The sequence below is a fragment of the Sinocyclocheilus grahami genome, unplaced genomic scaffold, assembly GCF_001515645.1.
Source record: "Sinocyclocheilus grahami isolate Dianchi unplaced genomic scaffold, SAMN03320097.WGS_v1.1 scaffold57.1, whole genome shotgun sequence".
Taxonomy (NCBI): Eukaryota; Metazoa; Chordata; class Actinopteri; order Cypriniformes; family Cyprinidae; genus Sinocyclocheilus; species Sinocyclocheilus grahami.
The window spans coordinates 2,282-14,394 of NW_015505236.1; the positions used below are offsets into that span (position 1 = coordinate 2,282).

At 37.9% G+C, this 12,113-nt stretch overlaps 3 protein-coding genes across 3 annotated transcripts; 1 reads left to right on the forward strand and 2 right to left on the reverse strand.

The window, feature by feature from the left end:
• Positions 1-1,994: 1,994 nt before the first annotated feature.
• On the reverse strand, positions 1,995-3,098 carry LOC107584170 (zinc finger CCCH domain-containing protein 10-like; the record flags this gene model as incomplete). The annotated part of the gene is made up of 1 exon (XM_016270674.1): positions 1,995-3,098. A coding segment is annotated over one exon (1,071 nt), but the record flags the coding sequence as incomplete, so codon positions are not given.
• A 2,470-nt stretch (positions 3,099-5,568) lies between these two features.
• Positions 5,569-7,222, reverse strand: LOC107584200 (cytochrome c oxidase subunit 6C-1-like). The gene is made up of 3 exons (XM_016270705.1): positions 7,109-7,222; positions 6,613-6,749; positions 5,569-5,743 (listed from the first exon to the last, which is right to left on the reverse strand). Exons 1-2 carry the CDS (start codon positions 7,211-7,213, stop codon positions 6,624-6,626), a joined length of 231 nt encoding a protein of 76 aa, XP_016126191.1. The 5' UTR covers positions 7,214-7,222; the 3' UTR covers positions 5,569-5,743; positions 6,613-6,623.
• Positions 7,223-8,127: 905 nt separating this feature from the next.
• On the forward strand, positions 8,128-12,113 carry LOC107584171 (mitochondrial import receptor subunit TOM34-like). The gene is made up of 7 exons (XM_016270675.1): positions 8,128-8,132; positions 8,464-8,598; positions 8,679-8,831; positions 9,009-9,166; positions 9,543-9,690; positions 9,831-9,957; positions 11,172-12,113. Exons 1-7 carry the CDS (start codon positions 8,128-8,130, stop codon positions 11,271-11,273), a joined length of 828 nt encoding a protein of 275 aa, XP_016126161.1. The 3' UTR covers positions 11,274-12,113.

Sequence of the window (12,113 nt, forward strand, 5' to 3'; positions counted from 1 at the left end):
TTTTTATAACCTTTTTTAAAACAAAGAGCAATAGATTTAGTTTTTTTTTATTTAACCACTGTATTTTTAAATTAATCCAATTTATTGAGACAAACGACAAATATTTTTTGTTTTAACAGTCAAACACACAATAAAAATTAAACAAATATCTCATTTCTAATGTTTTATATGCAGATTAAATAGGTTTTGAGAAAACATTTGGCTTGTTTCCCGAGGCCACAGAAGAGCGCAATGAGCAAAATAATGCAGCAATGTCTATAAAAAAACTGCATTACGTCTAAATTAACTCATAAATCAAATATAATTTCGTAAATTGCATAAACAATTATGAACAAAATAGCATCATGTATTTGTGCATTGCTTAATACAAGAGCCGAATCGCCCGTCACGCAGATTGCATTTAAAAACATACAGTATGAGACGCAGTGAAAAGGAATAAACCTCCACAAATTTGAGACGTGTTTTCTAAAAGTTTAAACGGTTTTAACTTTTGCATGGCTTTCTATACCTCTCTTGTGTGAGACGTGAGTGCAGCAGTCATATTTGTCCGTCTAGAAAATGCTCTGAATATGCGTTCTGTGTGAATGGCTTGGTTTCGGTTTTAACCTAATCAAGATCTTCTCCGCATTGAGCTTCTATATTTCTCTAATATTTTGAATGAATAACACAGCAGCGACGCATCTTGTTAGCTAGACTAACAAAACATTAAAATGCAACAACGTCACTTACATCATTATCACCGCATCTCGTTCGCCACTGTTGTGCCTGACTCACTCCTAACATTCAAATGCAAATGTTTATTTGAAATTCTAATATACATTTTTTTATTCACAATCTCCTCATCACAGGCAGGCACAGCACTCATTTCAGCATGTGTTCGTGTTTGTGTGTACTGTCTGCGTCACTCATAGCACGTGCCTATATCGTGCACTATATCGAACATTTTTATATCGTTATCGAAGGTGTACCGTCGATAAATATTGATACCGTTTTATCGCCCAGGCCTACTCTGTCATCATTTATTCATGCTCAAATCATTCAAAATCTGTATTATTTTCTGTCATCTGTGGAACATAAAAGACGATCTATTGCAGAATGTCCAGAATTTAAAAAGTAAAGTCAAAGATGGGACTGTCAATCTCCAAAAAAAAACTAAATAAAACAGGGATGCATTATATATCAGAGATTTTTAAGTATATTAGAATAAGTCAATATTGAATATTTAATCATGCATGCCTGATTTTTACATACAGATTACTTTTATCATCATCTAACACTCATCAAAAAAGATTCAACTTAAATGTAATCTTTAGCAAATCTCAAACTGAGATTTTATTTTTTTATACTGCACATTGCACATTTTTGTTATGATGTCTAAATTCAACCGTAGCATTTAAAACTACTGATATCAGTTTTTAGTTTTATTTTTAGGTTATTTAGACAAAATAGTACAGAATTTGAATATGGGTTCTTCCCTACAAAAAAGCTGTGTTGTTATTGTTAACTAAAATCAAAACAAACTATTAAAAATCATTTTCATTTAGAAATGAAATAAACTAAATAAAAATATAGTGAAGTACAAAAATAATTACTAAAACAGAAATTAAAATAACTGAAAATATTAAATTAAAAGCTCTCAAAATATTAAATATAATAATATATAAATAATTTGAATATAACACTGCCAAAAAGCACAATAAAAATAAGGAACAGTTCATTTGCTAAAAATATTATCCTCTGCTGTATTCCTCAAAACTCATTCACACTAGGTTTGATGCCATGTGAAATGTCTTGTTGATTGATTCTTGTGTGTCTGGTCTTTCGCAACAAATCAGGCACAATGCATCTTGAAGCGCTATATTTGAAAAGAACAAGACTGGAGAGCTATGGCAAAGTTTTTTAGTGACTTATATGGACTATATCATTTTGTAGCCCCAAACCCAGCAGAGACAGAGATATATCTTCCTTTGTATTCCATTGAAGAAAGGAAGGTTTGGAACAACATGAGGGTGAGTAAATGAGTACATTTAACATCTGTTCACCTGTTTCTTAAGCTCCTCCACTCTTTTCCTCAGTAGGGCGTTCTCCTCTTCTAGTAAGCGGTACTCTAACGGTCGGGTCGGCAGGGTGGTCTGAACCCCGAGGTCATAATGTCCACCGACGGTCACATCAGTCAACCGCAGCCCCTCCAAACGCCGTCTCTTCAGCTGGAAGGTCGTGTGGTCGATGGGCGCCTCCACCGGCCCCACTTCAAACATGCCATTCTCAAACAGAGGGTCGTAGACGGAGCAAGGGCCCCTGTCGTAGCGCCGATGACCCGCCGTTCCCATCGACATGCAGCCACTCATCGAGGCCCCACCTCCACCCGACATGCCCTGGTCTCTGCAGCTGCCCATATTGGGACATCCCATTCCCAGGTAGTTACCGACGCCACCACCAACGAGGCCAGACATCCCGCCACAGGCACTGCCAACACCTCCTGCTCCACCACCAGCGGTGTTCACCATCCCACTAACTCCACTGGTGACACCCATCATGCATCCGACTACACCCCGGGACGGGGCCTCATAGTCATAATCCTTCCTGACATGCCGGAACTTGCACTTGTTGCCCCGTTGACACTCTCCTTTCAGGTAGTCCCTGCAAATGGGCACCTCGCCGCGGCTCAACGGGAGGTCGGTTGGAGACAATCCCAATCCGGCCGCCACCTTGCCCCTGAGCCGAAGCGGAAGCTCTCCAGTTTTCTTATAATAATCCTCGTCCTCCTTCGAGCCGTGCACGAATCTGCAATTGGTGCGCACGCACTCTTTGTTCTGATGGTCGTGGCAGAAGATGAACTCGTTCTTTTGCACGCCCAAATCGGGAACCTCGTTGAAGTCCGGATGGCGGAAGCGGCAGCGTTTTCCACGCTTGCACACGTTCCGCAAAAAGTCCCGGCAAACACCATCCAGTCCCAAACCGGAGTTGAAAGCACCGTTTCCTAAAGCCCCGCCACCTCCCATGGCCCCGGGACCTCCGTTACCCCCTGCTGAGCCGATCACCCCTGTCGCTCTACCCTCTCCACCCGTCCCAGACCCTCCCTCGTCCCCAGTGCCCACCCCCCTCCCGCCGCCACCCCCACCCCCTCGTCCCCAGTGCCCACCCCCGTCCCGCTGCCACCCCCACCACCACCTGCCAGGTAGGCGCTATCCCGGTCAGGCATGGCGCTCGGCCCAGCGGGAATAAAATGCTGCGCTCATGTGGGTGACAGAGAGATGGAGGTCTTACAAGTGTTCAGAGTTATAGTAGTGCAAGAAGGAGAAGAGCTTAGACTGAAGACGGATGCCGATCACAGATCCACCCGTGCGCCTGTGAATATAATACAAATATATGTAATTTAAAACAATGAATAAACTATTTCTACTCCTATTATTATTATTTTTTGTTTCCATTAAATATAAATCAGCACAACTGTTTACAACATTGATAAGAAGAAATGTTTCTTGCAAATCAGAACTACAGAATTGAAGGATCATGTGACACTGAAGACTGAAAATTCAGCTTTGCATCAAGATCACAGATCCACCCGTGCGCCTGTGAATATAATACAAATATATGTAATTTAAAACAATGAATAAACTATTTCTACTCCTATTATTATTATTTCTTGTTTCCATTAAATATAAATCAGCACAACTGTTTACAACATTGATAAGAAGAAATGTTTCTTGCAAATCAGAACTACAGAATTGAAGGATCATGTGACACTGAAGACTGAAAATTCAGCTTTGGATCACAGTAATAAATTACATTTTATAACATATTTAAATAGACATGCACACAAAATAAAATAAATATTTTAAATAAAATATATAACCTCTTATTGTGTTTTATTTTGAATTTTAATATATTTATTTTCATTTTAAATGTTATTATTTAATATATCTTTAGCTTTTCATCAACTTACGAAACACTACTCGAAATATAAGTATCTGCATTGGTCATTACAGGAAAAACTGACCATCACCAACAACAAATTTCAGATGCATCATTGCAGTGTTTGTGGGGCAGCAGTTGTATGTCTATTAAACTTTTCTGCATTTAATTAAGCCCAAATTGCATCACATAAGGAGGCAACTTCCATTGTGTAGACCATTTCAGACTTAGGCATGCCATACATATTTAGTTTTTGAAACTTGTACTTTTAAAAATTAGGCTAAATCTTGAAAAGTCTCATTCAACACCAAAAATAACTATTTTAATGCTAACATTTCAATTTCTTCAAAGCATTATAATTCTTCCTGGAAATGCAAATCTTGATCCAACATATTATGCCGTTTAACTCAATATTGTTATGGTTTTATGTGGTAACACCATGTTTTGCATAGTAACAGTATTCCTTTAGGCAACATGGTACATGATGAGTACATAATAATACATCAAAAGTACTGAAATAGCACCATGGTAAAATGATAGCATTATATGCAATAACATGGCATTTAAATGTATGTACATTAGAATTTACATCTAAATAAAAGAGTGCAAAAAACAACGTAAAACACTATTTTTTTATATATATATATATATAATGCATTATCAATGCAAGTGCAATCTTCAGCCTGGTATATAATATTTTAGAAGATGATATAGTTATATTGCAATAATTGTAATAATTTCTTTACTAATACAGCAAATCTAAACATTAAAACAACACATTACAGCATATGCTACCTACAGAGTCTTAAAGAAGAAATCATATCTTGTTGACTTGTTCGTTTGTACATTATCTAGACTAAATATACAATATTCAATACTTAATCCATATCACACAAACATGCTGTCCACTCTCAGGCACAAAGGCCTGCTAAAGGCACATGCACAGAACGCAAAGATGAACCTAACCCAGCAACACTACTAAACAACTCACCCAGAGTACACAAGCAGTCGTATCGGTGGGATTAAAGAAACTGTATTTGTACATTACCAATCATACGCATTAAGTATAAATTGGCCGTGAGAATGCTTACATTAGAACATAAATTGCTCTATCAACAACAACTTCCGCTTTTCTTGTTCGAAGCACTTCCTGTGCGGTAGAACGCTGGGAAAACGCACGTCAAAATAAAAGACCTCACAACGCAAAAATTCTGTGGAGATCTCATGGTGCAATCTGGCACACCAATGTGATTTCAAAATTACTGTGGTATTAGAAAGATAAATATTTAAAAAACGCGCCATCATAGTGGTATCATTCCATTAATAAAATGCATTTAAAATAAAAGGTATACAGCAAACGTGAGCACGTGGTATCTCTTAAAGGTCAAAAGTACAAACATTACATAAAAAAAAAAAAAGTTTTAAAGGTAAACATTAACACACACAAAAAATAATTTTTCTTTAAAAATGCCTTGGAAAAAACTAATTCTAGATATGACTATGGCAACATTACTGCTATATATTGGGATTAAATTCAGAGATTTTAATTGATCATTTATGTAATTAACACATAGTTAAACATCCAATCTGGTCAATGATGCGAGTCTCTAACTCAGTGTATATTTTCATGTTGAACAACATAGGAGAGACATGTTGACGAGAACAGCTTTCAACATTTATTTTCATACACGAGTATCAATAAATCACTACAGCATGATGGCGGTCAATAGTTTATTTGTATATTAATAAGAACATCAGACATCCATGTTCATATCTGATAATCTTATAAAGATTCAGTTGTAGAGCAGGAATGCAGGGGGGACATGACCTGTAAAGAAAGAAGAAAGTAAGTCAGTGACACCACAGGTAAATTCAGTATAAAGGATAAGTAACATCACCAGCTGATCAATCACTGCACATTAACAACTTTTGCATAGCAAGCTTTCTGAAATGTTGTTTAAACACGCAAATAATGCATCCTCTCATCACGTGTGCACTAATTTGCACATTTCCTGAACAGAAATCTGAACTTTGGATAAAGCCAGGGTCAAAATTCTCATTTCATTTTGTTGACTGATCAGAGCTAACGGTTTTTACAGAGTGATAAAGGTTTTATCATTCCATAAATCAGAAAATACTGTCGTCCAAAAAAAAACAATTCATCAATTTTTAACAAATAAAATGTTATAAATCTGGTGAATGATCTATGAACAAACCAGTCTGTAAATCCTTCAGAATATAGATGGGAATAAAACTATAAAGTATGGAGTAATAAGTGCCGCTGAAGTGGAGACTTGGACATTGAGAAAATGGCCTTTGCAGATATGTAATGAAATTTAAATCTACAAACGCAAATATATAACAACAAAAACACTTTAATGTGCATTCTGAATGTTTTCTATACACTTCAGAAATAATATGTTATGCAAGCCAAACAGCCCAAAAATGGCATATTTTTTCATTATAGTCAGGGACAAAACTCTAGTGTTTTCAGGTGAACGTTACATGAACAACTCTCATTTTTGGACCATTCAAAGCTTGTATTTTAGCCAGAGCTGGTTAATATGTATTATTATTATTATTATTATTATGTGTACTGAAATGATGTATTAAGAGCTGCAAAGTGATGCATATATTATTATTGCATGAAAAGTATTACAAATAAAAAATAATATATGCAATTGAAGGGCCCCTCACAAGACAGTGGTTTATTTTCCAGTGGGTCTGACGCTTTCAAAAACACCAGCTTCCCTCATGGCATTGAACTCCTTCGTTGAATCGTAATGTTTGTAGAAGTCAGCATAAGCCTGTTTCCTGGGCTCTGTTACTGCGAACTGCAGAAAGACACAAAAACGGTTTCTCAAATTCAAGGAAAACTGTCCATCCAAAAAAATCATTTAACTCCTTCGCCCAAAGATGAAACAAATTAAAGATGGGGATGCAACCAAATATCCAAGACTACAAATTAAGGATCATCTAATGCAAACTAATTTGAACGACTATTGAGGTAACATCATGACAAAAAGTGCTCTTAAAAAAAAGTTTCTTTAACTTAAAGAACCCTTTTGACCAGAGGAAGAGATGAAGTACCAATCATAATTCTGAACAGCCATGAAGACCACAAAGGTCAACTATCGTGCACATAATCATAAAAAAATAGCATAATCTGAGTTATCAGCACATTTTCACTGACCTTGAAGGCGGCTGCTGCCACCAGGGAAAGACCGAATGCGATGGGCAAGTGGAACCTCAAACGCTTGGCAAGGAGGCCTCTCATTGCTGGCTTTGCAAGTGACATTGTTGACTTCTAGAAAGATAAGACAATAATGGGCATTAATAAAAGAAGCTTCATCATACACTGATATCGTACTGCTACGTGCTGTTCTGACCATCACAAATGGATGTCTGTCTGACTTTCAAGACAACCAAACGATGAGCCACAATTGCATTATCTACTAACATTCAGATATATGCATCTCCATGTTTGCTATATATACGTGTTCTTCTGTTCAGGTCTACATTTGAGCGCTTTATCCCTTGCATGATTATGATCATATTATCCTTTATTATCTGACAGAACCGTGATAGAATCTGATGGTACTGCCATATGCTAAGAATACCATGGAGATTCCATATTAATATGTTTTTAAATGAGTAGCAAAAGGGTAATCATACCAAACAGGAAGATATGAATGTTACAGAGCAACTATTTTTAAAATGGTTCCTCAGACTATAATAGATGTAAAGGAAGCAGTGGTGCTATTGTAAATAAAGACACATCTCCGTATCTGTAACTGTTGTGTTCGCAGGTCAGAAGAACAAGGAAGATCTGGGCATTCTGTACTCCAACAGGGCCGCCAGTTACCTGAAAGATGGAAACTGCAGTGAATGCATCAAAGATTGCACAAGGTAAGTGCAACAAACAGCGGGTGCAAAAATGGTTAAAGTGATTATGTTCAGTGTTAATAATCTTAATACTTACCTTTCAGGTCTCTTGAATTGGTTCCGTTTGGATTGAAAGCTCTGCTTCGCCGGGCATCGGCTTATGAAGCCTTGGAGAGATACAGACAGGCGTATGTGGACTACAAAACAGTTTTACAGATAGACTGGAACATACCGGCTGCTCACGATGCCGTTAACAGGTAATTCTGCATAAACAGGATCCAAAATTATGCATGTTCATTCATAGAGAATGCCCTGATCAACTGTATAATGAGGTAATACACAAAATATAATACAAACCCAAAGAATAAAATGTTCATTTGTGAGCATAAGGATACAAAAGTGTACCATAGAACACGTCTCTGTCCCTTGCATGATTATGATCATATTATCCTTTATTATCTGACAGAACCGTGATAGAATCTGATGGTACTGCCATATGCTAAGAATACCATGGAGATTCCATATTAATATGTTTTTAAATGAGTAGCAATAGGGTAATCATACCAAACAGGAAGATATGAATGTTACAGAGCAACTATTTTTAAAATGGTTCCTCAGACTATAATAGATGTAAAGGAAGCAGTGGTGCTATTGTAAATAAAGACACATCTCCGTATCTGTAACTGTTGTGTTCGCAGGTCAGAAGAACAAGGAAGATCTGGGCATTCTGTACTCCAACAGGGCCGCCAGTTACCTGAAAGATGGAAACTGCAGTGAATGCATCAAAGATTGCACAAGGTAAGTGCAACAAACAGCGGGTGCAAAAATGGTTAAAGTGATTATGTTCAGTGTTAATAATCTTAATACTTACCTTTCAGGTCTCTTGAATTGGTTCCGTTTGGATTGAAAGCTCTGCTTCGCCGGGCATTGGCTTATGAAGCCTTGGAGATATACAGACAGGCGTATGTGGACTACAAAACTGTTTTACAGATAGACTGGAACATACCGGCTGCTCACGATGGCGTCAACAGGTAATTCTGCATAAACAGGATCCAAAATGATGCATGTTCATTCATAGAGAATGCACTGATCAACTGTATAATGAGGTAATACACAAAATATAATACAAACCCAAAGAATAAAAATGTTCATTTGTGAGCATAAGGATACAAAAGTGTACCATAGAACACGTCTCTCCTTGCCTTCAGAATGACCAAGGCTTTGACAGATATAGACGGACCATCTTGGAGAGAGAAACTGCCTCCGATTCCCACCGTTCCGATGTCTGTGAAAGAAAGCCTGGCACAAGCCGCCAGCCCGGCCTCCAGCCCACAACAAAACAGCGAGATCGACAACAAGAAAAAAGGTATTTAAACTGAAAAGTGTTTAAAGTGACATGTGGCCAAGTATGGGGTGACCCATACTCGGAATTAGTGCTCTGGATTTATCCCATCCAAAGTGCACACGCACAGCAGTGAACACCCACACACCGCGAACACACACCCGCGAACACACACCCATTTGTTTTTGCTGCGGCACCCAGGGAGCAGTTGGGGGTTCGGTATTGAAGGTGGAAGAGAGCGCTGTACATTCACTCCCCCCACCTACAATCCCTGCCGGTACGAGACTCGAACCCGCAACCTTTGGGTTACGAGTCCGACTCTCTAACCATTAGGCCACGACTTCCCTGTGCCGTACTGAGCGGAGCCATCATGCTTTGCTTGTACTTGTTTTATTCTAAGCACCAGGACCTGAAGCTGCTAAAAAAGCCAAGGCTCTAAAGGAAGAAGGCAATGCGTTTGTGAAGAAAGGCGAACACAAGAAAGCCGTGGAGAAGTACACGCAGTCACTCGGTCAGGACCCCAAAGAAGTCACAACCTACACAAATCGGTAAGAAATGGTACCGGTAATTATGCTGCCAAATGTCAGGGTCCCTATGGTTATTCAGTTCAAAACTGATTTTGAATTTCTACCTGTAAAAGTCATGGACTTTAGGTTTGATAATGTGTGTAAATCAATACTGCTTGTAGGGCTCTCTGCTACCTGTCATTAAAGATGTATAAAGAAGCTATTAGCGACTGTGATGAGGGTCTTCGATTGGACTCTGCCAACATTAAGGCTTTTTACCGACGTGCCCAGGCAAACAAGGAACTCAAGGTAAGTTTATTTCTGAACCATTGTCTTCATTTATTGGGGTCATGAACTGAGAAATCAAAATTCCCTTGATCTTTTGACATATAAAAGTCATGACAACAAGAAAAAAGGTATTTAAAGTGAAAAGTGAAAGTGTTTAAAGTGACGTGACATGTGGCCAAGTATGGTGACCCATACTCGGAATTAGTGCTCTGCATTTATCCCATCCAAAGTGCACACACACACCGTGAACACGCACCCGGAGCAGTGGGCAGCCATTTTTTGTATTTGACACATAAAAGGTCATTGCAGTATAAAAACATCAGGTAAGTTTCAGAACTCAAAACTTTCTCGTTAGTCTGAAAACAGCTTATATTGAAGCAAATATGCCAATAGGACATCATGACGTAATAGTATGGCTAAACCCCGCCTCCGCAGAAGATCCACGCCTACTTCTACATCACTGCCTGTTTAGCCCCGCCCACAATTCACGCATGTAGTGTAAACGAGAGAGGCAAATGCAGTCTATGCAGAAACCAAACGATAAAGATGCTCTGAAAACAAAGCTGTGCAGTGCCAACCTGTGGAAAAATCGACCTTTGCATTGCCTTTCTTCTGATCTCAATATTAGTAAAGAGTGGATGAACTATGAACTATGAATCTAGATGCGTCAGTAAGAATTCAGTCCATTGTTCACTACATTTGATCACGGATTCGTTTGCAAACAAGGCACAATTTAATGCTGGATTTTCAGAAAGATTGAAACTAAAAGACAATGCTGTGCGAATACATTGGATCCAACAGTAATGTCGCATCACACAAGTGGGAGTAACTGTTTTTATTATGTGGTCACTATTGCTTTGTCTGTTATTACAGATCAGTTGATATGATCTGAGTATTTATGCATTTTTAACATAAATCACAGGAGCGTCCATCTGTATGAAGGCTGTGTAGGCTGTCAAACATTCACAACTGTTAGCCAGTCATAGCAGTGGGCGTTTACTTCCGAGTCTACAATCCACCACGTCCATTCAAACTAAGGGGGGTTAAAAACAGGACAGAAAATAGCCATATTACTTCTAAAGATGTTTTTTGATGTAAAAATCTTGATAATATTATAAGTGGACCTCAGAGAACAGTACAAAAATAATTAAAAAAAAAGAAAAAGGCAGTTCATGACGTCTTTAGTAAAAATTGGTGGATTGTTTTATAAATTGTAATACATTTCTTTCTCTTAGAACAAGAAATCTTGTATTGAAGATCTCAACAGTGTGCTCAAACTCGAGCCAAACAACGCGGTGGCGCAGAAACTACTGCAGGAAGTACAGCAGATGAAATAACCGTGATTATAAAGTGAACATGAGGAAACTTTCCCCAAGTGCCTCAAATTGATTTGCCTCTGCAATGTTTGCTACAGACTTTAGATATGCACATCATAATGTTATTTTAAAACTAGGAAAACATTTGAGTGTTGATGTTCATATAGACACATTTGACCGGGTGTATTGCCATTAATAAGGTAATCAGGTTTCTTTTCTGAAACTCTGTGTCTGAGATCAAACTTGTTCTGGTAATTACATTTGTCCATGTAATCAGTAATGAATCATATGTGAGGTTGATTTAGCATGTGATTTTAATGTCTTTTTCATTGCACACTGAACTGAATGGCTCTTTTTCAGACAAAAATGTAATTCCTACTTCACTTTAGATTGACAACTCAGAAAGGCAGATAGTATTTGGGCTGCGTTTTCTACTAAATGTGTTTATTTTTTGGCAAAGATGTTGTATTGTTGTGGGTTAGTTACTGTCAAAACCAATTAGTGTTTATATACATTTGTAAAGACTTGGCACCTGTATTTATTGATGTTTCATATGCCATTTTTCATCAAGACAATGTAAACAGGTCTTTATTTTATTTAAAGTAATGTGCTGTTATGCATCTGATAATAAAGGAGAATGTTCAGGAATATTGTATTTTTTCATCCTGTAAACTGGCAGATGTAATGCTACGATCAGCGATGACTTTTTGTAGGAATTAGCAATACTAAAAAGGCAAAACAGTAAATGCTATGTATACAGGTAGTATAACTGAATGAAAGCAAAAATACATGCTGTCAATTACCAATTTCAAATTGTTCCTCAGTTTGTAAGAAACAAGTTATCTGAACTGTAAACATGCC

Coding starts and splice junctions, on each gene's coding strand:
- LOC107584171 (XM_016270675.1), top strand. Junction 8,832..9,008: donor GCTCACGATGGCGTCAACAG/GTAATTCTGCAT, acceptor CCTTGCCTTCAG/AATGACCAAGGCTTTGACAG. Junction 9,167..9,542: donor GATCGACAACAAGAAAAAAG/GTATTTAAACTG, acceptor TTTTATTCTAAG/CACCAGGACCTGAAGCTGCT.
- LOC107584200 (XM_016270705.1), bottom strand. CDS start 7,213: ATGTCACTTGCAAAGCCAGCAATGAGAGGCCTCCTTGCCAAGCGTTTG. Junction 6,750..7,108: donor TGGCAGCAGCCGCCTTCAAG/GTCAGTGAAAAT, acceptor GTCTTTCTGCAG/TTCGCAGTAACAGAGCCCAG.